This window comes from Leuciscus leuciscus, assembly GCF_965113295.1.
Source record: "Leuciscus leuciscus genome assembly, chromosome: 1".
NCBI lineage: Eukaryota > Metazoa > Chordata > Actinopteri > Cypriniformes > Leuciscidae > Leuciscus > Leuciscus leuciscus.
Window position 1 is genome coordinate 47,166,367 of NC_138725.1, and position 27,739 is coordinate 47,194,105.

General features: G+C 37.4%; 1 protein-coding gene across 8 annotated transcripts in view; it reads left to right on the forward strand.

Annotated features, from left to right (window-relative positions):
* Nucleotides 1-27,739, forward strand: part of arhgap23a (Rho GTPase activating protein 23a) — a 68,266-nt gene that overhangs the window by 16,395 nt on the left and 24,132 nt on the right. For 2 of the 8 annotated variants that reach the window (XM_082172653.1, XM_082172652.1), the window contains exons 1-4: nucleotides 14,885-15,516; nucleotides 21,091-21,288; nucleotides 25,018-25,042; nucleotides 27,428-27,520. In XM_082172653.1, coding sequence (XP_082028779.1) covers nucleotides 15,274-15,516; nucleotides 21,091-21,288; nucleotides 25,018-25,042; nucleotides 27,428-27,520 — 559 coding nt within the window. In that variant the 5' untranslated portion in view covers nucleotides 14,885-15,273. Of the gene's footprint in view, nucleotides 1-12,855; nucleotides 12,966-14,884; nucleotides 15,517-21,090; nucleotides 21,289-25,017; nucleotides 25,043-27,427; nucleotides 27,521-27,739 lie in introns of those variants that run through there. The other 6 variants (XM_082172650.1, XM_082172648.1, XM_082172649.1 and 3 more) reach the window with 5 other exon arrangements.

Here is a 27,739-nt window from a genome sequence, read left to right on the forward strand (position 1 = left end):
TTGCGCACATTTGATTGTAATATCGGAGCAAAAGCCAAAACTTTCCATTCCTGTCAGGACAGTGTGGGCAGAGGGCAATTTTTGCTTGAGTGCGATGAAAATGCCTCTCTTCCCACTGGATTGCATTCCTGTGTGCCCTGCAGAAAGAGAGAGTGGGAAACGAGAGCAGAATTAAAGGAATAGTTGGGCAGGGCTGTTGTGTTGTGAGGAGAATCACACAATGACTCTCTCTTTCAGCAGAAAACAGCAGCTAATACAGATCTGCTTGTTGATGTGGTACACAGCTGTGTGTTGAAGAGAGAGAGAGAAAGAGAAGACAGATCAAACTGTATATTTAGCTGTAACTCAGTGGGTATGATGTCATGGTCAAGAGTTTATTCATTCCAGTGACACGGATCCTCACCTAAATTATTTGTTCAGAGATTTGTTTAGTGATCCTTTGTGTAAAGGTGTATAGGATTAAGGGATAATTCAGAACAAGGCATATGTGCTTTATAAGTACTAATAAACACCCAATATCCTAGTAATATGCATGCTAATAAGCAGCTAATAGTGAGAATTGGACCCTAAACTAAAGTGTTACTGTTCATTGAGTTTGTCCACAAAACTTGTTCAGTTCTGTGCCACTCTTAAGTCTCGTTCAGACTCAAAACTCTTCAGTGAAGGGGGCATATTCGTTCAGAAGGTTTAAATCTTTTTAAGTTTAATCCAATGGAATTCTTCTTTAGTGGATGAAAAAATGACTCAACAAACAATTTGATAACATTAACGATATGTCCAAAAAACACAAATGTGTTCATGACTGAAACACCACTATAGTGCTGTTTTTATTCTTCTGGGTAGATGGTGGAACAAGGTCAAATACAGTCCGTGTGCTGTCAACCTTTTGTGTGGGATCTTTGTGTTTGGATATTCTGAGTTTATTGGTTCGTCCTTAACAACTTGCAAACTTGTCAGCAACCTCAGCATCATGTTTATCATTGTTTAGATAAATACATTGTTTGATAGGCTCAAGTTCTGTATATGATTGAGCATGCAACCCTTGCCCTATAAACACAAACATCCCTCTCTCTCTGAGTCTGTGTTAAGGGATAAGATGTTTTTCCCCAGGGAAGCATGTCCAGGCAGGCCGGGATTGGAGCCTGGGACCTCGCTGGAGCGGCTGATGGAGAGATAATTCGAGCGTAGAGTAACAGCAGCCCGAGGGCAGGGAGGACAGCTCTCCTCATGTCTGCCCGATCCTGTCATATTCTTCATTAGTTATCCATCAGAATTCATGTTTAAATTCTCTAAGCCATATCATATTCTACACTTTTGCAGCAACTTATTTGTTCTCTGAGGCCCGCTGATAATGTTTATCAAGGTTATTTTTTTTAGTTTTTTTTACATAATTATAATAATATAATATATATAATAATATAATAATAATAATAATAATAGATTTTATTTATAACGCACTTTTCATTCCGAAGAATCTCAAAGTGCTACAAAGGAGAACAACAGTAACTACAAAATAATAAAAACAATCAGCACATAAAAGCATCAATTTAGTTTAAATGACAATTTTCTATGTTTTCTCAGACTTTTAGAAATAGACATGTCTTAAAAGATACAGTAGATTTTTTTTGTTGCAACAATCCAACAATGTTTTCAACTTCTGTAAGAAATGTTTCTTGAGCAGAAAATCATCATGTTAGAATGATTTCTGATGGATCATGTGACACTGAAGACAGAGTAATGATGCTGAAAATTCAGCTTTACATCACAGGAATACATTACATTTAAAAATATTAATATAATATAAATAAATATAAAAAATATTAACCATCCCCAAATTTTTTGAATGGTCATGATGTAAAGCAAACAAACAGAGTTGGGAGGGTTACTTTAAAAATGTATTTCGTAACAGTTACAAATTACTTAATAAAAAATATTCAGTAACGTAATCCAAGCACCACAATAAAAAAAGTAATGTAATCTGATTACTTTTGGATTTCTTCAAGGTCACAGGCTAAAATCAGGTAAAAAGCAATATTTAGGAGAATGATTGTGCATGCACCAGTAGGTGGCTCACGTGAGTCAGATTTAGATATCCGCACCCGATCGTCACATTACAATTATTCTAATTCTTAGTGTTAAATGTGATGATATGGTAGCATATTACATTGAAGTAGGGTGCTTTTAAATCAACATTTAGATGTTTAAAGTAAGTTCTTCTTTGGCAAAATTGCATTTCCTTAATAGCCTAAACACAGTCAAACACAGCCACAGTCACAAACATAAATTGTCACTGCAACTTCCCGAACACACACACACACAAGAAATTAGTTGCGTTCATCCCAAGCAAAGGCTGGATATAGACTTTATGAGTTTATTGTCATATACATACAGAGCTTCACAGCCGTTACATCACATACCCCGATCTACCTGCAATTAATTGGAATGCTATTTTTTTTTTATTACTTGGCCCTCCCGACCCGCGGATTATCCACAGTCTCCATGGATATAACCGTGATCCACGCATCACTACTGTCAATTATGCCAAAATACACATTTATTTAGTTTCAAGCTAAACCATTGTAATCCTATAATAGTATTCCCATTTTTACAAAATGTAATTGTAATCTGATTACTTTGTTTTTTGACGTAACTTTAACAAATTACAGTTACCAGATTTTTGTATTCTGATTACGTGGCGCCGTTACATGTATTCTGTTACTCCAAACCCTGCAAACAAAGTTCTTACATAACATGACAATTTGCTGAATACTGAATAGACATTGATGTGTAAACGTAGTTGGTCATATAAATGCTCATGGTCGTAACATCAATGTCATCACGATTTATGAATGACCCATTTTTGCAGTTTAGTTTCCATAAAGTCTGAGTGGATCGGTTAAGGAGCTTTGCTTCATGAACATTAAAGTATACCCTATCAACATCAAACTTTTTTTTAAAGACCAAAATCCAGCTTTCCGCGATATGGCCCCTTTAACAAATCTCAGCAGTTTGTGACCTTTCTTTATCAGTAAATCATCTCTTCTTGATGTTTAACTTGTTTTTCTGATTGGCTGTGCTGTGGTGTTTGTTATTTCCATCGCTGACATTCCACCATACCTATGTCTCCTCCATCTGTCTCTTTAGCTACTTTCTTTTTCAAGATCAGTCTCTTCTTTAAGCTGTTGCCTTATTTGGTTATCTCTCAGCTGAAATCTATGAATACACATTTCTCTGCCTTCCTCTTTCTCCTTGCAGTCATCTTCTCTCTCTTTCAGCTGTTGGTGTAGGTCTGACAGTTGTGTTTTTAACACAGGAGTGTAGCTGAGAGCACGCAGGAGTTCCACAACCTAGTGAGCTGCATACTTAAGACAAATAATTAGTGATGCTTGTGATGCAAGGCGGTTTAAAAAATATATATGCAAATAGCAAAACTGGTTTTGTTTTACATGGCTGTCAAACAGTGAGCAGTTTTTGGACAGAATAAGCTACAAAGAGGACTGGGTCAGGTATCTGAATCTATTAATTTATTCAAAAATATATGAAAAAATGTAATGCTTTTAATATTTATTTATTTTATTACATTTTAAGTTATTTGAAAATTCAAGTGGTGCAATCAGCATTCAGAAGAAAAAAACAGAAAACAGGAAATTATATCATAGATACCACTGCAGACCCTCATGAATGTGAGTCAAGATCATTCATTATCTTAAAACATTTTAAGAAATGACGATTAAGATCTGTTTTTTTAATAATGTTTTTGAAAGAAGTCTCTTATGCTCACTAAGACAAATTCATGAAATTGTATTTTATTTCACTTCAGTGTCACATGATCCCTCAGAAATCATTCTATGCTAATTTTCTGCTCAAAAAACATTTGTTATTATTATCTGCTTAATATTGTTGTGGAAACAGTGATACATTTTTATAAATGTTTTTGATGAATAAAGAAAAGTTCAAAAGAACAGCGTTTGTTTGAAATAGTAACATTTTGTCAATTTTAAGTGTCTTTACTGTCACTTTTGATCAATTTAATTAATCTTTGGTGAATAAAAGTATTAATTTTTATCTGGCCCCAAACTTTTGAATGGCATTGTTCATCCACATCATATTCAAAAGGTTAAGAAAATGTTTTCAACAATTTTAGAGTCATTAGATTTGTATACTCTCCAAATCATATGAAACTAACATAAATACAAAGAGTTTTTTTTATAGTCCTTTTCTTCATAATGGACCCTTTTACTTGTCATTGACCCTGCAGTCAAAAGTACGGCTCTGCAAAACTAAGAGACTATCATAAGATTTTCAGCAAATAAAAATTCCCCGTCAGCCATAATACACAGCAGGAAGTGCTACTACCCACATCTGTAATCAGCGTTTGCGTGACTCCTCGGCCAGTTCCTCAAACCTGAATCTCACATGGCAACATGAAAGGGCCTGTGGGACAAAACACCTATCCAAGAACCCATTTTATACACGCACAGAGACTGTATCTCTGCAAAGTCCTTACAAACAACAGGAAAGAGTTCACAGATGGGTTGATAGTGAGAAGACCATGGTTTATTTTCAAAATAATGTCTGGAGCTTCGTGTGTGTTTATGTTAGAATGTGTGTTATTGGGACAGGAACTCAAAATGTTCTGTTCGTGTGAGTGTGTGTGCCAGATTTAGCTAGTAGTATCATTGGAAAACCTACAGAGAGTTGCTATCTGTTTCAGATGAGCTGTTATCTGCTCAGAGCTGGGCTGGAAGCTCCTAGGGGCTGTTCTGTTATGGTTGAGTGCCATCGTCTGGATGATTCGGAGGGCACTTCTGGAATATTCCCAGCTTTATATTGTAATTCAGGGTTCAGAATTAACACTTGGCAAGCCGCTAATGTGAGTAAATGGACTTTGGCAAGTAAATAAAACTACCTGCCAGTTGGCAGAATACTTCATTAGGAACATAATGCATTGTTTCGTTTGTAAGAATAAAAACTGGACCATCTCTGATTTCAGTGATGCAAGTTATTAAAATTCAATGCCCAAAAACAGTCTGATAATTAAAACATCCAGGTCACCTAAATATATATATATATATTAAATGTTATGCCAAGGAAAAAAATATGAATTGAATAAAAAAAATTCTATTCACTTGTCATTGGCATGTGTAGCACAAATTAAAACACCTAAGTACTTGTTATAGACTACATAAATAATAATACAGAATAATCTCCAGTAACCATGTCTGGATTTGTGGAGGGGCAGTGACCCAGGACCTCAGACTTTCAGGGGCCTCCAAAACCTCAAGGCTTCCAGAGGACTTACGAAATGAACTTACAGGACCATGATCTCCTATCCTATCCCATCCTCTCCTCTCCTCTCCCCTCCCCTTTAAGTTTCTGCCACTGGGGTCGGCACATGCAGTTCTACAGATGTGAACACATACACACACACACACACACACACACACACACGGAAGAAACACGTCATCCTTGCAGTCCAACATTATAATTTACATCTGTTAATTACACAGGGTTGAGTGAACTAAAGGGGCCCATCAGAAACAGAGAGTCTGTCCTGTGAGGGAGGGCGCTGGGCCACTTCTGACCACAACAAGCCCCTCTCTCTGCAGAGCGAAAAGAGACTCAGCGTAATGGAGAGCAGGGGATGGCGAAAGAGAACTGGAAAATTATTGTAAAGTGAATTGAAAAGAAGGTGGACTTAATATCGCCAGATGTGACTTTAAAAAAAATGGGTTAACCCATGAATACCCAGGTTTTCCCAAAGCTTTTATTATTAGCTTTTAATTCTTTATTTTACCTTTCATATGAACAGATCTTACATAAGTTAATTTGTAAGTGTATTTTTCACATAAATAGGTTTTAAATATGACAACCTCCATGACTGGAGGACACAGATCTCTAAATATAAACTCCCAAAGTCTGTACTTGAATGTAGGGTTGTGTAAAACCAGTCGACTAAACGATACTGCCGCACGACATTGGATAGTTTTTCACATTCATTTAGTTTGATTCATGGCAAACTGGCATATAACAATATAGCTTACTTGACATCAACAGATCCTATATTGACATCCTAAGGAATAATAATAATGTATAGTTGATGGTACACGTCAAGCTTTACTATTCATACACAAGAAGCATGTTCAAACCCAGTTGTGCGAGTGTTTGCTGTGATAACGAACAGCAATACCTTGATGTGCTGCTGCTTCTGCTGGCTAATGTTGGCTAACTTTTATTTGAGGAATTCTGTTTATAATCGGCTATTGAGTTTGCTTTGCTTCCTGTTGTTTCAGTTTATTTTAAGGTTGTTTGTCATTGATGTATATGACCTATTTTTCAGCATTGTTCAGTATGGGATTTGACTGTTTGAGTCATAGATTTAAGTAGGCCATTTTAATTAGACCGTATACAAGCTGTTTGGTTTTTTCCCCTTCTGGGGGTTTGTTAGTGAAATTGACTAGTCGGTTAAACAATTTCTATTTAAAATTGAGTCGTAGCACACATCTCTACTTGAATGCCAGTTGTCTTTAAAATATGGATCTACTGATACTATTAAGTTATTTGTGTTTTTATAGATTAACTGTAGGTGAGTTTTCGCTGAAGGTAATGTATAAGTAAAAAATAAGGGTATGAACAGTTAGGCCTAAATATACAATATCTACTGATACTGTATTACAATATATCTAATATCGGCTGATAACCCATGTGTGGTACCAATATTGTGTATCCTTACTTTTAAACAGTAACACTCCAACATAACTGCATCAAGTTATTATTATTATAATAAAACAGCACCTCTGCCCCATTGATATATTATTTGGCTTTTGGTTACAGGAACATCAGGAACATTTAATTTGGTGAGTTGTTGCTTAGCGTCCTATGGATTGTGGAAACATTGATGGTTGCCAGGAGGCATGGCGATGGGGTGTGGTTGTTAAAGCAGCTGTACTGATGTGGAATTCGGCAATGCAGAAGGGAAACCACACACACTGAAACACACCATTCACACAGGCATTAGCGTTCAGAGCCAAGGAGGATGTATTTTTAGAGCAGAACAATTTCACAGCTGACTTAAAAGGGGTCAGTGTTGAGATGAACACTGGTGAGGAGAATATCTTCAGGTATCCGACACATACGCAACCCATCTCAATCCCTTCAGCCCCTCTAAAGCTCCTAAAAACACGTTGTGTGATTGATTGTTGCGTAAAGAGTGCTTGTGTTGCATTCGCTTGTGTGACTATCACATTTACAAGTTTTCATTCTAATATGCTGATTTGCGGCTCTCTCTCTCTCTCTCTCTCTCTCTCTCTCTTTATATATATATATATACTTTTTTTTTTAAGGATTATCAATGTTGAAAAAGGTTGTGCTGCTTAATCTTTTTTGTGGAAACCGTAATACATTTTCTTCAGAACTCTTTGATGAAAAGAACGTTCAAAAGAATAGCTATTATTTGAAATAGAAATCTTTTGTAACATTATAAGTCTTTACTGTCATTTTTGATAATTTTAATGTGTGCCTGCTGAATAAATTAATTTGTGTGTCTGTGTGTGTCTATGTACATGTGTTCATGTCGGCACATCTGCTCTGTGTTGAGTTTCTGCTCTAATCTCTCTGGTCTTCATGTAGAACAGGTGTGATGCCCCTTAGACTTCCTCTCATGCACATAACTCGGATCCCATTATACACATGCATACCAGTTGTGTAATGATTTGACATTATTATCCTTGAAAATAGATTAATGTACTGTAAATGTGAGTTTTTGTGTCTGCCTGGCTGTTTCATCAATTTAAAGCAGCAGCCTTTCTGCCTAATAGAAAGACATGACCTAGTGAATATTTCATGCTTTCAATGCTGATTTGTTGCTAGACATTGAATCATAAGTGTTTGCTGTTTGGTGTTGGCATTTCATGTCCTCTTACACATTTCACATTTCGAGTTATTAGTTTTATATTTTTCACCTAACCCCACACACATAGGATTGTGTGATATCACAAACAGCAAACGATACATCTGTCCACATTTAACAGATTTAATATATTCATAATTTATTAAAGGTACACTATGTAACTTTTTTTTGTTCAAACAAAGTTAACAATATTTCAATAACGAGTCAATACACCATCTATCCTTCTTCCGAAATGTGTTTTTGTCTTACTCTCTGATTCACTATGGTAAGCCTATTATAAGTGTTTATTTATATTTTAGAGCATGATGGTTTTCACAGAAAAATTGCACACATACGTCACTCGTCCGTGCGTGTCTCGTCATATCTGTAAATAGAGAAAAGTTGCTCCGTTGTAAGCAGCCATATCACCCTGTAGCCCAAGACTGGTTGCCCTCTGAAGCTAAGCAGGGTTGAGCCTGGTCAGTACCTGGATGGGAGACCTCCTGGGAAAACTAGGTTACTGCTGAAAGAGGTGTTAGTGAGGCCAGTAGAGGGTGCTCACCCTGTGGTCTGTGTGGGACCTAACGCCCCAGTATAGTGTTGGGGACACTATTCTGTCAAAGAGCACCGTCCTTCGGATGAGAAGTTAAACCCAGGTCCTGACTCTCTGTGGTCATTAAAAATCCCAGGATGTCCTTCGGAAAAAGAGTAGGGGTTTAACCCCAGCATCCTGGCCAAATTTGCCCCTTGGCCTCTATCCATCATGGCCTCCTAATCATCCCTATATACTGATTGGCTCTATCACTCTGTCTCCTCTCCACCAGTAAGCTGGTGTGTGGTGGGTGTTCTGGTGCAAAATGGCTGCCATCGCATCATCCAGGTGGATGCTACACATTGGTGGTGGTTGAGGAGATTCCCCCTTCCATGTAATGCGCTTTGAGTACCCAGAAAAGCGCTATATAAAAGTAACGAATTATAGTGTGCGAGAGGCATAGGTTAGTTGTCACAATGAGCGAGACAAGTTGACATTGAGCAGCTAAAACTTGAACTTCCGGAGAATCACTTGTTTAAATAAAACATCGAACAGAGGAGAGTCTGCTGGCAAAAAGAGAACGCGACAGAGCTCGTAATAAAACAAGAATCAACATTGGCTTGGCTTTTTGGACATGCCATGAACTGAGGGATTTGAAATGTTGAGATGGTGTTTTTATTACTCAACAGGTGAGAAAGCCTTTTGCAAAAAAGAGAAAGTTCATTGTAAAGCATTTTCTATTGTAAAGGGTCATATTCATCCACACAGTCACACAGAGCTGAAGCACAACCAAAACTATGATCTTCTGCAAAATGCATGCAGTTTTGTTTTGTAACTGCTAGAGGGCTAAACGAATTCTGAACAAATCTTTCTATGACAAAAATAGCAAGAGTAGTATGTTAGTATCCGGTTCTGAGTTCAGCAATAGTGTACCTTTAAATAAACATGTAACATGTTTTACACATTATTTAACTATGTAATATTTGGTAAAATATAAAGTAATAGTTCACCTAAAAATGTAAATTCTGTCATTGTTTGACTTTCTTTCTTCTGTGGAACATAAAAGAAGATATTCTGAGAAATGTCTCAGTGTTCTTTGTCCATACAGTGGAAGTCAATGGTCACCAAATCTATTTGGTTACCAAAATTCATCAAATATCTTCTTTTTTGTCCTTTCTTACATTCTTTTATGAAGAAAGAAAGTCATACAGGTTTGGATTGACATAAGAGTTAGTGAATGATGACAGAATATACATTTTTGGATATATATATATATAATATATATATTCAGGCACAGCCTACATGTAAACACTTGAATTTCTGAAACACTCATTGGTTGTGCTGTAGTGCTTCCATCTGTTGGTGGTTTCATGTCACTACAACTCATTGGTTTTGCTTCAGGTCTGCAGCCTATTGGTCAATGGCTTTGCTGAGGATTACAGCTAAAATTAACCAGCTTAAAGAAGAGTAGTTTTTTTTCACACGCACGCACGCACGCACGCACGCACGCACGCACGCACACACACACACACACACACACACACACACACACACTCACTCAGGAGAGGCAGATTAAAGTCGGTCTAGACTGTGTTCTGCTATCTAATGCTCTTGGGACCAAATGGTGTTGTCAGGTCTCCTATTATCTCCTGTCTCTGTGTCGCCCTGCCCTCACTGAGGCCTCAGCTGATACTCAATATCAGCACACTTTATACATATACAGATGTAGCTATGTTTATTTTGTGCTATTTTAATAGATTTTTAGCTTTGAACTCACATTCATTCATACTTTGGAGGAGTTGTGTGTATGGATGTGGGCTGTTTCTTAAGTGACCAGCAGGGGACAGACTACATCGTTTTTTTTATATGTGCATGAATAAATGTGCATGTGTGCTCTTACTAAGATACTGGCATATATGATGTTTTGATGATTATATGGTTGGTTGCACTTTATTTTGCATTAAGCATTATTTTTGAGGGCTCTGTCAGAACAGATGTGTGACCCATGAGTTTAGTATTTGTTCCATCAGCATGTGTTGATAGATGAATCAGCCGTGTTTGTGTGTGAGGATAAGGGAGATTTATATCAGAGCATGTGCTGATCAAACATCTGCTGCTCATGTAGCTTTCACAGCTCCAGTCTATTTAAACACAGGGCTCTTTACTGCTGTTTGTGTTTCTTTTGGATAAAGTAACGGATGCACAATATATCAACATATCTGTGTTTTAATATATATATATATATATATATATATATATATATATATATATATATATATACAATTTTTATTTATATTTTTTTGAAATTGGATGCTTATTTCCACTTTTATTAGGATATAGATAATTGTATAACACTAATTCAAACTGGAGTGAGTTGATGTGTGCATGTAATAATATAGTTTTAATTTTCTGTTTTATACAAATTGGTATAGATACAGTAAATATATATATATATATATATATATATATATATATATATATATATATATATATATATATATATATATATATATATTGAAAATAATTTATTGGTCGTAACTCGTAACATTAAAATAATTATTGGTGTTATTAGGAGAGAGTAAATGGAGACTCCTACTTCTATTGTCAACAACTCTTATTTGTTTCTATTTTTATATCTCCATAGGAATGTTAACCTTCTAGTATTCCTCACTTAGTTAGGACCGAAGACAATTAAGCATTTATTTTTATTTTTTTATGAAGTGAATGTACTTTGTATTTTGTTTCAGTAATATTTATTCTTTAATATTTAGTATTTTTAGGGGATTTCATGGTAGGCTACTAGACAATATTCCATATTATTTTCAATTAATACACTGTTTAAGTTAAAAAATATATTTAAAGGGATTTAAAATCCAATGCATGAAAGGCAGATTAGTGGCATCTGGTGGGAGAAATAAAGAAAATCATATGTAATACTGTGGTGTAACCACTAGATGTCTTTATAGCCCTATATATAAATTTTGATGTAGGACTGTGTATTCAATTGCTGCTTCTAAGAGTATTTTCAGGCATAATTACTTTTCAGTAATTATATTATATTATATATTATATTTTTTATATAATATTATATTTTTCAGATATAATTAGGTTTTGCATTAGACATTTTACTTTATCCTTCTTAATTTTGAATGTGTGTGTGTGTGTGTGTGTGTGTGTGTGTGTGTGTGTGTGTGTGTGTGTGTGTGTGTGTGTGTGTGTGTGTGTGTGTGTGTGTGTGTGTGTGTGTGTGTGTGTGTGTGTGTGTGTGTGTGTGTGTTCATATAGTAAGTGCCACAAAAGTCACCTACTGTAGTGCTGTTCAACAGTTCCATTCCAATTAAGGATTTTTTTTTAATATTCAAAATGTAACATCTAAAATAACTGAAGACCGCTAGAGGTTTTAAGTTGATATAATATACGTTTTTGTTATTACTCCCTTTTGCCTTCTGGGCTTTAAAGGGATAGTTCACCCAAAAATAAAAATGCTGTCATTTACTCACCCTCAAGTTGTTCCAAACCTGTATGAGTTTCTTTCTTCTGCTGAACACAAAAGGTGATGTTTTAAAGAATGTTGTTAATAAATCACTTGACTGTAGCAAACAACTTTTTTATGGAAGTCAATGGGTCCCATCAACTGTCTAGTTACCAACATTCTTCAAAATATCTTCTTTTGTGTTCAGCAGAAGAAAGAAACTTATACAGGTTTGGAACAACTTGAGGGTGAGTAAATTATGACATCATTTTCATTTTTGGTTGAACTATCCCTTTAAAAGAACAATATCTGAGCAATAACATTTTCATCTGGAATTGTTGACATACAAATGAATGTGGATTGCATAGTTCAGATAATTTCATATGGGGACATTTTTTGATGGGAAAGGAGTTCATATTGACTTCTAAATCGCAGACTTTTGTGTTTTGCCAAATCTGTCTACAGAGTGAGATCTCATTTACTTTGAGAATTTGTGGTTATTGTTCTGTTTAGTAATTCACACAGCGGTGAGGAAAAGGAGGATGAGCTTCAGGTTAGACTGCAGGAAGTCTTGAGATTCATATTTAATTACTAGAGCTTATGAGTCTTCAATCCTCAACTCACCTCAGGCATGTGTGTGTGTGTGTGTGTGTGTGTTTGCTCCATTAAAGTTTTCAATGAATGGAGAATGAAAACTTTCTTTTATAATAACACAAAATGATATTCAACATCATACATGTCTTCTGTGCATTTAAATATAACCTATGTGGCATATATGTGATTCACCGTGACTTGACTTAATCTTCAGCCTATTCATGACACCTTGACCTGAGGTGATAAACTGTGTGTGTTGTGTTTCCTGTATTGTGTACATGTTCTGGCTGTATGTTGCCGTGCCGGAACACGTTGAACAGTACGGCAGGTGAAACCAGTCCGTCTTCATTTGTAACGGATCTCAGGTGTGTGTGTGTGTGTGTGTGTGTGTGTTTAGTGGAGTTGAATGAGAGGGAAATGTCTCACCGATGGCCAGCTGCCTTCCTCTCTCGCACACACACTGGAGGCCTGCCTGTTGGGTGAGATTTTCCACGGATGTGTGTGTGTGTGTTAGTGTCAATATGTGACCTGATAGATGATATGTTACTGTGCATGTCTTGTGTTGTGTTGGTGTGTGTTGTTTTATAGCAGCTGTTTTAGTCTGGTTCAGAGAGCAGCTGCAGTGAGGTGTCTGGCACCCTGTGTTTTTGTCTGCCATTCTGGGTTTTCTCTCAGTCTTTTGGTTTTTCTTTCTCATAGTGGTCATTCCACCATATGTGTTTTTTTTTTTCGTTAGAAGGAATATGTACTGTTTTTTTTTGTGTGTGTGTCCTTTTTAGACTTTTTTAGGCTCATTGTGTTTGCCAGCGGAGCTATTATTTTGCTCTTTCTCTGAGGGGACTTTTAGAGAAGCGGGGGTTTTGCAGTGCTCTGTTTCGCAGACACAAACACACACACACACACACACACACACACACCGTCGAATGGTCTTTCAGAGCTGCTGGGGGCACTGGCGGGTTTCAGCAGAGCTACAACATGTTGTTGGACTACATGGACTTTTTTTCTAGAACTGTCAGAGGCCTGTCTTTTGTTTGATGGAACAAAGACTGAATGAAAAAAGATGAAAATGAATTGAAAGATTAGATAAGACAGAAATCTGAGAGCTCTGATGGGGAAAAAGGCAAAAGTTTTGTGTGCCAGACGGGAATGAGGGCTGATGGGAGAGACTGGCAGAAATGACAGTGATAAAGAAAGAGAAGGGAGCCAGAGGAATATGGATGGCAAGAAGAAAAACAAGCCTTATTAAATCACACTGCAGTTTAGGATTTATGTTTAATTACACATTGAAAGGATTTTGTTTTACCTTTATAAGATTTTTGGTCATTTTCGACTGATTTCTTCCCTCCTCAATCTGAGTGATTGAAAATTTGGTGACTTTTTTTGAGATATGCAATCTGAACAATCAAACTTTATTCGATGAGTCTAAGTGGGCTTTAAAAATTACAACTCTTTGTTTGTTTTTTTTTGTTTTTTTTTAAAGCTTAGGAAGGTTAAATAGCCAATAGGCTTTAGTTACATTAAAGCCAGGAAAAGGATATTATGAAAATGGGTAGCTGTTTGTATTAGAGGGTGGGACATTCTCATTCTAGAGAGCATCTGATTGGACAGAACTCTGTGCAGTGCAGGATGAGTCATCCAGATTTACACTGAGTTTTCCTGAAGAAAAACAATGTACATTTTAAATGTGCTAAAAGGTGATTTTTGGATTTTAGGGTTAAAGTATCTTGCATATGGCCTCAACGCTAACAGCCATGGACTAAAAGCCACAAAACTCTCATTTAGATTTTATAGGGCATTTAAAAAGAGTAGAAATAAGCATAAGAGTGAGCGAGTGAGATAAAGAATAACTTGTGAGCAGCAAACAGATACAGACAGGAAGGAGTGATAAAGAGAAGGATAACTGGATGAATTAGAGAGAAAGAGAGAGAGAGAAAGAGACGGCAAGCAAAAGAAAAGCAGGAGGGCCGGCCCACTCATAGTGACAGAGAGCCGGAGTTTAGAGCTTGTCAGGAGATGACAGAGTGGAGAGAGAGAGAGAAAGAGAGAGAGAGAGTAGCTGAATGGTTCAGAAAGTGAAGGAATAGAAGAAAAAAGACTGAAGCAGAGTAAGAGGGGGAAAACTGATGCGTAAAAAAACTTGGATTTAATTCATTTTTCCATCCAGGAGCCGGCTTCCCTGGATCTACGTCTTGCCAGCACTGCCACGTGCTCGCCACACACACACACACTCACACACACACACACACACACACACACACACACACACACACACACACACACACACACACACACACACACACACACACACACACACACACACACACACACACACACACACACACACACATTTCAGGGACTGCCAGACAGGGGTATGTGGCTGCATCCTGGTTCGCTCTCATCTCTGGATATGCCTCTGTGGTTGTAACACTCGTCTGCGTGCGTGAGCATGGGAGGTGCGGAGCTCATCGATGTGATATGGAACTATTAGTTTAACTCCAGAATCCTTTAAGTAAATTCACCAGCATGGATTAACGAAATATGAGGAGATTTGGGCATGTTCAACAGGAGCCACATCTGGAATTTCTCCTCTCTTTTGGGAGAGGATGGACACATCTTTAACTTGACTTGTAGTTTTTAACATTTCCCTATCTCCGGTTGGCCAATTCTTCAAAAATTTTTCTTTCATTTTTTCTTTTTTTTTTACATCAAAAGGTCTTCATGGTTCTTTTGTGAATGCGACTTGTCCTCTTGTGAGCCCTTGCACTCTCCCGTGCGTGTTTATGTGTTATGTGGTCAGCGGGTCAGGTGCCGTTGGTGATGCCCGCTGTGTGCCCGCATGTAGAGGGTATGGAGTGGTGTTTTCGGGATGCGGTGGGGGTGGACTGCAGCTCTCCAGAACCTCGCTGTATCTGGGTGGCGGTTTTACACGGGGATACACCACAAATTAATGTTTCGAAAAATGACACTTCTGAAAGTACAAATGGTGTCAGTGCCAGAAGAGCAATGCTGAGACGCTCACAGACCTGCAGGGTAAGCTGTTTTTATATATGTGTATATTTGTGTGTGTGTAGAGAGAGAAAAATAGCCTAATGTAGTTATTAAAAGGCTTGTGAAAAACTTTTACCTTTATTTCTCACCAAGGTCAGAAATTGACCAGGGTTTTGAGCAAAAATGCAACTGAAAATGTTCACCAAAATGGGGACAAAAATGCCATGAGTTTTGTTCTTTAAATATTTGTGCTGTGTGTGTGTTTTGGTAAGGTTTGGGAAAAAATGCCCTTATGAAGGTAAAAAAAAGGGTCAATTTCAGGGAACAAAATTTTGATTGGCACTTAAAGTTGTTATTTCTAACACTGTTTCTGACTTGCATTTAAATCTGAGACTTTTAACCCCAGATATATTTTAGTGGGAGGTCAAATACTCTAATTAGAAAGTAAAGGCACCAGATAAGGGGTTATAAAGACCCTTTGGGTGACTGTGTTGTTTGTATGTGTGTTAAACTGAGTGGCTTTGCTTCAAGCACTAGATTATAGGATATAGTTAGGGAATGTCTAGGTCTGCTGTGTATATGGGAGTCTATTTGTGTCTGTGATTGTTCTGTCATGTGATCACACACTTTAAGATGTTTGTAAGACATATTCTCTGGAATGCTAGGATGGAATAGTGTGGAATGGGTTGGGATATTCTTCAGAATTGTACATACAGACAGCTGTCAGCCAGACACACTCTCATATGAGACAGTAACCCAAACCAAACTCAACCGCTTTGAAATATGTGTGGTTGTGCTGCCCTTTCAGTTGGATTAACTACTCCAAATCCTCCTAAAAAAGCAAACTGTATCACCATGTTTGAATAACCATCATAATCCATTCAGAGGTGAAGCCTTCCATTCATTCCCATTGAAAAAAAGGAAAATGTCTCTAGAACAACCTGATCTGTTAATGAAGGCTTAGGCGAGGAGCCATGTTGTTTCAATTAGACCCGCCTGTATTTAAATGAAGCTGCTGGGTTTCATTCAGATTTACTGTAGGACTTAATGCTCCAGTTTCCTTGTTCAGTGTCGTTCATCTGTGCGTTTCTTTTGGGTTATTAGGCTGAAACAGAAGGTTGCCAGGTGGTGTACTTTAGCAAGGCTGTGTTAAAATACACAAGCTCTGGAGGTGCATTGCAGGGTTTCTGAACGTTTGGTCAGGACGGACTCTAGATGATACACACCACATTTTGTGTGAATCACACCAATGACCTAAGACAAAAAAAAAAGAAACAAATTACAAATTTCAAAATGGTGGACACCGGACAGGAACATTTTAGAAGATCTAAACAGGGACATCATTATAATTAATGTGTAAACGTACTCTTTATAGCACTATGTGTGGCCAATTCTCATACATTTTTTTACAAAGCCTTGTTATGAAAATCTGCATATACATACCAAATTTCATAATGATCAACCATTTGCATTTCAAATAATTGACTTTTTTTTTTTTTTACTGATTTATCCAGAAAATGTTGACCGAATTTGTAGCGAAGAAACTCCTCACAAAATTTTCATTTCCTCGATCAAACAGTCGCAGAGTCTTACCTTTCGTTTATGGTGCCCCTATTGGTAGAATTTGACTACTTTTAACTAAATTGACTAAATAATAAGAATGTCAGTGCAAATACCTTTGGTGCTTGGACCCCTTATAAGTAAGCAGTCGGTTAGCAGACACGACCCTAAGTGATTTAACATAGACTTAAGGACAATCCCCCTGGATCAACCTGGGTTTGGATGACTTGCTCGAGGGCACAATGGTGAAAGCTAATGTATCAGTTTTGAACCTGCAACCTTTCAGTCACCAGTTCAGATATTTACCACTATGGCATACCACTTATTTTATGAAATAAAGCTGAAATAAAATTTCATCCATGATATGCATCACAGTAATTCAAGATGTCTATTTAGTACATTAGCATGTTGAGTGTAAAAATATTAAATATTAAAATCGTACCCTGCTTGATAAAAGTACATTCATTCATATTCCCTGCAGTTCTGTTTATTTTTTAGTCCTGGATTCAAACATTGCTGTAAAGGTGGAAAACCCTGTTTAACGGAGTTCCAGCGGAACTGAAAGTGCTGACAGACAGGTTTAAACACACACATACACACACCTCTTCTCAGTCGTGTGTGTGTGTGTGTGTGTGTGTGTGTGTGTGTGTGTGTGTGTGTGTTTGTGTTGCAGTCATAGGGCAGGGTGTCAGGGATTAAACACTCAACATTAATTACGCTCAACTTTTCAGCAGGATCACCCACTCAGCTGTTTGGAGTGTATTGTTTCTGGCGACTGTCTGTGAGCTTGTGTACGTAAGCATAGCCTGCCAATAGAGGACTCGAGACATAATAAAACACTCATCAAATGAGGTATTTGAGGACATTTAGCTATATACATTCATAAGTCAATGTCCACATTAAGTTTCCCATTCTTTCCCTGATTTATAACCAAATTACCCTGAATCAACGCTAGAAACACGTCACCACCAGAGAAAAATGTGTCGGGTGTGTGTTAACCCATCATCAGCTGGTCGTAAACTATGACCTCAGCCTAACTTCTAGCCTGAATGAATGTTGGATGTTAAGCAGAAGTCATCAGAGGACTTTCTAGTGCACAACAATACTATGATTTTAACAGGTGAAGCAGATCATTTTCATTTATGAAATACGTTTGTCTGTTTTCCATTTAAAAATATCCTACGATAAGATAGACATTTACTTTAGATACTTTAGTACTTGACTTCAGAGGTTATATCCAGAATTATATGAATAATACAAAATAATAATAAAAATTTCCAATGATATATTATTATAGGTAAAGATATATTCCCTAATACCAAGATATTATTTTATATTTACCTAATATCTTAAATTGTGTTGCTTCTCAAGTAAATCACATATTTTTACTGGAAAATGGGACAAAAAATAATAATATATATTTCAAGGACATCGTTGGATCTTTGTACATCTTCTGGCTTGCAACATGTCAGTGAACTTCTCAAAAGCTTGATGATTTAAAGGGATAGTTCACCCAAAAATGAAAATTAGCCCATGATTTACTCTCCCTCAAGCCATCCTAGGTATATATGACATTCAATATAATACAATCGTTATATTAACAAAATTATATATATATATATATATATATATATATATATATATAAAAAGTTATATTAAAAAATGCCCTGGCTCTTCCAAGCTTTATAATGCCAGTGAATGGCCATTTATGTTTTGAAGTCCATAAAATGCATCCATCCATCATAAAAGTGTTACTCTTTCGCCGTAAATCGATGCGTACGGCCGTCTGCTGGAAGCTAGTTATTTTAGTCTATAAAGTTTTAGCCGTGTGGATTACTTTTATCATGGATGGATGCACTTTTATGGACTTCAAAACCATTCCGACTGCCGGCCATTCACTGGCATTATAAAGCTTGGAAGAGCCAGGGTATTTTTTAATACAACTCTGATTGTATTAGTCACTCTGAAAGAAGAAAGTCATATACACCTAGGATGACTTGAGGGTGAGTAAGTCATGGGCAAATTTAAATTTTTGGGTGAACTATCCCTTTAATAGGAATGTTCTTGTTCTTGGAGAACATTGGAGGTCTCTCTGACGTCAAAGAGATGACTAGTTTGAGTTTAGTACTTGGTTTCCCTAGAGAATCACGTTTCCAATCCATTAGAAAGTTAGTGATGAAGAAACAGAATGTGGAGGAAAAGTTTAATGCTTTAAATGGTTGGACATTGCTGGACCAACATGTGTGCATGTGTTTGTGTGTACACTTGTGTGTTTTTGGGGGGGTAATAACAGGGTTTGGTATTCTCAGTGCCGGGAGTAACCCTGTGGTCGAAACCTGCGTGTTGGAGCCTGTTGGAGACTCTCTTTCTCTTTCTAAAGCTAGCCTTTCCGTCTCTGTCTGAACATGTTCTGGCTTAACGGTAAATGTTATGGAATTCACACATGCCCCTGTACATTCATTCTGTCACTTACACAGCCTTATTGTGTCTTTCACTTTTATTTGTCTCTCTAATCCATTGAGCAGGCCCACGCGCGCATGAACTCTGCAAAAAGCTCTGAAGAATTTAAGTGGAGAAAGACAAGTCTCTTAATATCTATGCAATATCTAATGAAATGAATGAAATGTATCTTATTTAAAATATTTTTTAACTCTTGTGTTTGTTCATTAAATGGTTTAGATTGGTTTCAGTCATTAATACGACACCTCAGCTCTGTTTAATGTGAAGTGGATAAATGACTTGGCCATTTTTATTGTATACAAAAGTACAGTTTGAACATTCTGCCTAATTTCTCCTTTTTTGTTCCACGGAGGAAGTACATTCATTCAGCTTTTGAAGACATTAGGGTGAGAATGTAAATTTTTGGGTGAACTATCCCTTTAATAAGGGAAAAGCAAATTAAATAAAAACATTACATCATTCCACACAATATGCGGGACTGTTTAAAAAGGAGCGTTACCATTTGTCTATATGTGTGTGTTCATGCGTGCAAGTTGGTAAGAATGCAAGTGAAAGAGAGAAGGTTCAGACATAAGCCCAGCCAAATGAAAACAGCGTGTGAGACAGAAATAGAGTGAGAAACAGAGAGGGGGTGAGCCTGCGGTCGGTGTCAGGACCGCTGGATTATAGACTAGGACTTCTGCTGAGTGCAGAGAGAAGTGAGGAGTAACGGGAGGTGAAGAGCAGAGATTTGAGAAGGACATGTCTGCTTTGTATAAAATGAGTTGGCAACAACGACAACAAAAAATCCCCTTCTGTTTATAGGCTATATGTATATGGCGACTGGCACCGTCCTTGGGGAACTTCCTGCCCCAACCAGATACTTCCTGTTATAGTAAAACCACAGGGCTGGTGAGGTTGTTGATTTTAGGTTGGAGAGGAAAGAGGTATTTTCTTGCAAAATTATGGGAATGATGATGTCACCTTTTAAATAATACTCCACCTAATACGTCTTTTGTCCCAGTAATCAGGGGATTATTTCATTTTATTTCTGTAGAGATCCTTGGCCTTTATCCCTACTATCTAATAAGAGATGTTCCTGTTAGTGGCCTCTAAGAATTCCTCAGAGAATGTTGGCGTCGCAAAAATTACATCATGGTTCCCAAATGTGAAATGTTTCCCTTGCCTTCCCCCTTTTAGTTACTTTTCCTCACATACCCACGTCTTGTTTGCACAGGTGGCGTAAGTAGACTGACAGTTGGGATGGTCATTTGGAACAACAGGGTGTTATTTCTTGCAATTATCTGCCAAGAGTATTCACCAATTATCACATTAAATGTGATGTGTTCATCAACATAGATGCATTTCATTTACACTTATGCATTTGGCAGACATTTTTATCCAACACGACTTACATTGCTCTCAAGGTATACTTTTACATTTGATCAGTTCTTGCTTTCCCTGGGAATCAAACCCATGACCTTGGCATTGCTAGTGCCATGCACTACTTTTACATTAGATACAATGTTCTATGTGACATGTAATCCCAGTGGAATAGTAGTTTTGGACTGCGTGTTGAAATGTCTAATTTCAAATATCTCTATGTGTTTCCTCCAGGCAAAGGGGTGGAGAGATGGGACCTCTTCCTCCAGTGAGAACCCTCGGCCGGTGGTCAGGAGCGGGGCAGATGGGTTGGGCATGTCCTGGCAGGGTCCACGTACACTGGTGCTCCAAAAGAACTCTCAGGGCTTTGGTTTTACGCTACGTCACTTCATCGTTTACCCGCCAGAGTCTGCCCTGCACACCAGTTTCAAGGTGAGGATGCCTGCCAAGTGCCAACTATCACAAAATCGAGCCCTGACTAATCAATCATTCAACAACTGAAATAAGACATCTAATAAGATACAAAACTCAACAAACTGTCTCTGTCTCTATAACTACAAAGGCAGGCGCGTCGTTAGACATGGGCATTCGGGGCTTCAGCCCCGGATGTTTTTTTTATAGCCCCGGATCTCAAAATGTTTAATTTATTGATAATTATTATTAGGCAAAGTGGCAAGCAGCACGAGTCCACGAGCCGTGAGAGCAGGGCGTGGACAGTAGCGAGTGTTAATGAGTCACCTGAGTTCAAGTTCAAGCACCGGTTTCAAGTTTCTCACGGATGAACTTCGGGGGCGCGCGCGCCGCACCGGTTTAAAAAAAATAACGCAGTCAGCACCGCCGCACAGTCTTCAGTCACACCAGATGTTGTCAGGCTATGTCAGTAAAACTCAGAAAAACGAACTTACTTACGTCGTGCCAGCCGTTTGCTCGCGGCTCAATCACGCGCAAATGCGGCGCGCCCTGTATCACGCAAAATAAACTAGCATGTAACGTCGTGTTCTGTCGTCAATTGAAATAACCAAAAGGGAGATTCGTCAAAACTCTATGTCGGGGCTTTTGTATTCCTTTGTAGGCTACATAAATGTTACACATTTTGGCGTAGCCCTACTCAATTTTCATTATTAATATTCTAACATTTTATCAATATTGCAAAGTCATCAAAACTGACTAAATATTTTGTGACCAAAAATGTGAAAAATAGGCCTACATCTAGCCTAAATGATCGTTCATGACATTCTTTTAACTATAAGCAACCCAATTTGTCTAGATCTGTATTATTTCCTTTGTATAATGTGCTTAAATATTGCTGCGCAGTCGTGTGATTTAGTCTGCTTGATTAACATTATTACAATGTATTCCTAACTCTGATATGTAGCCTATATATAAGGTCCTCGAATGTGTTCGAATAATTCACCAGCATCAGCCTTTTCACAGTTTCTATCACTCCGCTTGTCTGTGTTTGCACAACTTGCATCATTAGGCCAGTAATGGTCTTTATGAGTGAACAATTGAAATTTAATTGAACTGATTTAATAGTGCCAAAAACATTGATTAGCCTAACTCAAGAAAGAAACAAGTTGCTGAAACCAATCTTTAATGCTAAAAAGTTTACATCTATGCAAAATAATCCTTGAAAGATTTCTCATTTAAGGCCATTCCTGTTTGGAATATGTGGTTGTGTATTGTCAACAATAAGCAGAAACATTCTGCATTTCCATTTTCTAGTGTGGATCATTCATTTCAACATTTACCTTCATTTTCATGTTTAAGAATCTGTTATCTGCTTGACAAATAATTTATGCTACTGCCCACTGACATGCTTTTAAAGCTATTGTTATCAAAAAATGTTGGCCGTCAAACACCTTAAAATGCACATATGTAGGTCTGAGAAATCAAAATTTTCTCGGGGGAGCATGCCCCCGAACCCCCCTAACTACCTCACATTTGAATGTGTGTGTCTGTGTGGTAATGTGGGCTGGTGTGGCTACAGTGCCAGGACTGAATTTTTTAACCAGTCTACCCCCCTGCATATAGGCCTAAATATATACATTATTCTCTGTATCGAATCATGTTATCTTGTTACCCACCCTAGCCCCTGACGTTTCGGGCTCAGCCCCTGATGTTTTTAAAACCTAGAAACGCCCCTGTACAAAGGGTACTTTCATTCAGCAAGCATGCATTTAATTGATCAAAAGTGACAGTAAAGGCATTTATAATGTAACAAAAGATTTCAGTTACAAATAAACGCTGTTCTTTTGAACTTCTGGAAAATAAATGTTTCAAGGTTTCCACAAAAATATTAAGCAACAGGATTCTAAAGGATCGTGTGACACTGAAGAGTCGGGTGATGATGCTGAAAATTCAGCTTGGCTAGGAATAAATTATATTGTAAAATATATTACAATAGAAAACAGTTATTTTAAATTGTAATAATATTTCACAATATTCTCTGTTTTTACTGTATTTTTGATCAAATTAACGCAGCCTTGGTGAGCAGAAGAGACCTTAAAAAATCTTACCAATCCCAAACTTTTGATCGGTAGTGTATATTATTGAGAGTGGGCTATAGATGTTTGAATTGTGTGTGTGGGTGTACATGATGATGGAGAAACAAAGCCCCATTATGATTGGTCATCTCTTCTCTGAGCAGCTGCTGTTTGCTTTTCTTAGTCAAAAGGCCTATTTTGTGTTTGACTGGTACCACACGCACTCTGAGCTGGGCTGGGCCGTACCAGGGCTGCTGGGACAATGTGTTCTGGTCCATTCTGTTCTTCACTGTTCCCAGTGTCCACATGGTCACATGACTGTGTGACTCTCTCCATCTGTCACCACATCAGCTTCTAGTTAATGCACACGTGGACTTACATTTTGATCTGTGGGTTGGATGCTGATTATAAACCTTAAAGTTGTGGTCACTGTCCGTCACTCCCAACCCATCTGTTTGCCCCCCTGTCTGTCTTTCTCCCGGCACGGCAAAGCCTCAGTATTGTGTGAGTTTGTTAGGAATGAGCCCAGTCAGCGCAGACTAAACATTGGGCTGCCCACTTTAAACTGCCTGATCAGCGTTGCACGTGTGTGTGATTTGAGCCTCTGGTTTGCAGTCTGGTTATTTTGTGAAGGTTGTGCATGTGTGTTATCTAAACTGTGTCTGTTGTAAATAAAGATGCACAATAAATATTATGAATACTATGTCATTTCCAGCACAGATGGAAATATGTGGTTGCGGCTCTTCTTGAGAAGTTGTGTTTATGTATGTTTGTGGCTAAAAGCAGCAAATTCACTGCTAGAGGACCCCTCTCATAGTCCCAGTGCTGACCTCTAGTGCTGAGACAGAGTCAGGGCTGATATCACTGTGGTTCATTTAGACTCCGTATAAAAATAATGTAGATGTTGCAGACTCAGATTTACTATTAAAGGGATAGTTCACTTTGAAATACATTTTTTGGTATGTTTTAGCTTACCTCAAGGGCATCCAAGATGTAGGTGTCTTTTTTTCCGCAGTAGTTTCAATTTTTATATTTTTAGGTCAAACCGTTCCTGTCTGTCAGTCATATAATGCAGGTCTATGGTCACTGTCTCAAAGAGCAAGCACAGAGTCCAAATTAAAACAATTCCCCATCGTCCAAATTAAACAATTCCCCATCGTAAGTACACATTGATGGCCCAAGACGTCATAGATGTCGCATTGGCTACGGTTTCGCAGTAGCCAATGCGACATCTAGTGTATATATCTATACCCGCCCGCCCTCTCAGATCATTTGGACGCAGCTGTGTTCAAGAGGTAAAAACGATATAAATACTGTTCGTTTTCTCACACAAACCGCTCGTTTCGTGTCTTAGGCCATCAATGTGTACTTACGATGGGGAATTGTTTAATTTGGACGATGGGGAATTGTTTTAATTTGGACTCTGTGCTTGCTCTTTGAGACAGTGACCATAGACCTGCATTATATGACTGACAGACAAGAACGGTTTGACCTAAAAATATCAAAATTGAAACTACTCCGGAAAAAAAGACACCTACATCTTGGATGCCCTTGAGGTAAGCTAAAACATACCAAAATTTAATTTCAAAGTGAACTATCCCTTTAAATAATTTAAGTTTAAGGCTGACTAGTTATTTTGCTATGATCTAACTCTCCTCTTATTGTTTCCTGTTAGGATGAAGAGAATGGGAATGGAAAGGGTGAGTCTATCTTTTATATTTCTTTGTTTTTAAAAAGTCTCATTCACATCGTGTGAATTGCAGTCATTTCAACTAATTTCTTATAATTTGAAGATGATTTGTCACTCATCTTCAAAATTATGAGCTGACTAAACTTGGCGTCACTTGATGAACACTTTGTTTTTCAAATTTTTCTGTGTTTCTTCCACTTACATATATATTATCTTCTCTCATCTCTCAGTGATTGATCTGAGATTAAATTGTGGCATAAGAAATTTAGTGTCACATGGTCAATGATCAGGGAATTTTGTTGCATTGCACCCCCTAGAGCAAGTTTCCATTCAGTCACACTAAAGTTGCCAATCTGCATTCAAATCAGTCTGGTTTAAGCAGGGTTACAGGAATGAGCACAACTGATATGAGATATATACCATATCATTTGCAAGTTCTGTCATATGAAAAATGTTTAATAATTTCCATATCAAACAAAACAGATATCATATCGCAGTGCTATATACCAATGTACTTGTACATGGAAACAAATTTGATAGAAAACTGAAAAATTAAATGCATGTCCAGATATCCAGTTTTTGATCATTTTCATGGCGCCCAGAATATTTTGTTGTATATTATCTGAACATGCAATATATTAAAAGAAAGATCAGAGCCTATGATTAAAAAAAAAAAGTTTTATTCTAGCTTCATGCAATTTTGTTCATCAACACTTTAATGTAGGTAAGTTTCATTAAAGTAAAAGCAACATTTTGAACGGAAAGCTTAGAAAATCGAATTTTTTTTTCCAAAGACAGCAATGTGCATAAGCAATGCTTTTATCGCTTGTTTCTACTCCTTTTTTTGCCTGTGTTTTGAGATTTGAGTTTTGAGTAGATTCTCTACTCTTTCAGAAGATGCGTAATAGCGCCCACCTACTGCATAACACTGAAAATGACGAAAGCCGGAAACTTCAGTCAATGTCGGCGAAACATTGTCTTATGAATTATGGAAAATTCAGTCCATGGCAGAGAAAGTGTAAATTTATCTGAAGGAATTATTTAAAAATAAATATAAAAAAAAAAGATTTGAATGAATGACTCACTCATAAATACTTCACTTGTTTCATTACTGGATGAATCAACATCCAGAAAACGAATCTCTGGAAGTAACGATTTATGACAAATAAAAAAAATTCACAGTAATTTCTCGCTCCATTTTGCCGTTATAGTGTTTTTGCTTCAATCTTTATTTTGAAGCGTCAAGTTACTTTTACAAGGTGATTTATTCTATTTTGATCGCTACCATAGACATCATTGTTTATAACCGAACTATAAACTTTTACCCCAGTACTTCTGCAATAATTTGAATTATTGTAACAGAAATAATGATACTGTGGTTGAAAAGACTGTTTGTGAAGCTGTTTCATACCTGTATGTGACAACTGCTCTCTCGGGTCAGCGGAAAATTTGAATGTTCCACCGTGATCGTACTTGTCAAAGGTTTAATAGACAGACGAATCATTGCCATTTAGGAATGAGATCACGGCGGTGTTTTAATTTAGATCACAATCATTTAACGATTAATCGTGCAGCACTACTTACCCATATAGAGGTGCACAAAACACACACACACACACACACACACACACACACACACACACACACACACACACACACACACACACACACACACACACACACACACACATGCATCTACACAGTCCACACACAGATTTGTGAAATGAAAGCCTCAAAGTTACTAGATAAGTTCAGTATTACTACCTCAACCTGTTTGTTGACTGTTACTGTCTGTCTGTCCTCATCTTATCATTTCATCATGATGAGACACTGGCATCAGTATGAGCAAAACACATTCCTCAGTGCCAATCTAAACATCTGTGTATGTGTGTTTGTGTCTCTGTACAGTGAAGTCCACTAGAGAAACTATTTCTTTTTTTGCCTTTCTTTGCCTAATCTTTATTCAGTTTTCAAATAAGGCTACATGTTTTATTTCTTTTAAAAAAAGAAAAGAAAACAACAGTACTGTGAATTTAAATGAACAAAAGTAAGTATAATGTTGGGGGTTTTTTTTGTCAAAGACAAATATCCCTAATTGGAGGTGATCCAAAGTGTCTCATTCATTTACTTATTTAATTAGTGACCTAGAAATAGTCAAAATCTGAAATATTTTGTACTCATTTTACATCATAATGGTCATCAATATTTAAAAAATGTACATAATCTTTGCTCATTTTCATTAGATTTATTAGATTTTTAATCCCAGATTCTTTTTCCTGGGTCGTATTTAGAGCCACTGTAGTTTCTATAGTTTTTTGTACAAACTATGAATTTACTATGTGCTATGTATTTGTCTATGGTTGTGAACAGGGTTGTGTTTGTGTGTTTCGTTCAGGGCTTCATCGGAGTTGTCTGGAGCCCATGGACACCATCTTTGTTAAGAATGTGAGGGAGAAAGGCCCCGCCCACCAGGCCGGCTTGTGTACAGGTAAAAGAGAGAAGAAAACTGTGTGTGTGCAGCTGAAATTATATGTTCATAGAAACGACATGACATCAGACTAATGGCCCGTTCACTCCAATGTTCGCACAAATGTTTGATATGAAAGTTCGGTGCAGTAAACATTTTAATTTCAATGAATAGCTGTTAATGTGTCTGTTCAGAGTCAGACTGATACAAACATCTGACACACACACACACACACACACA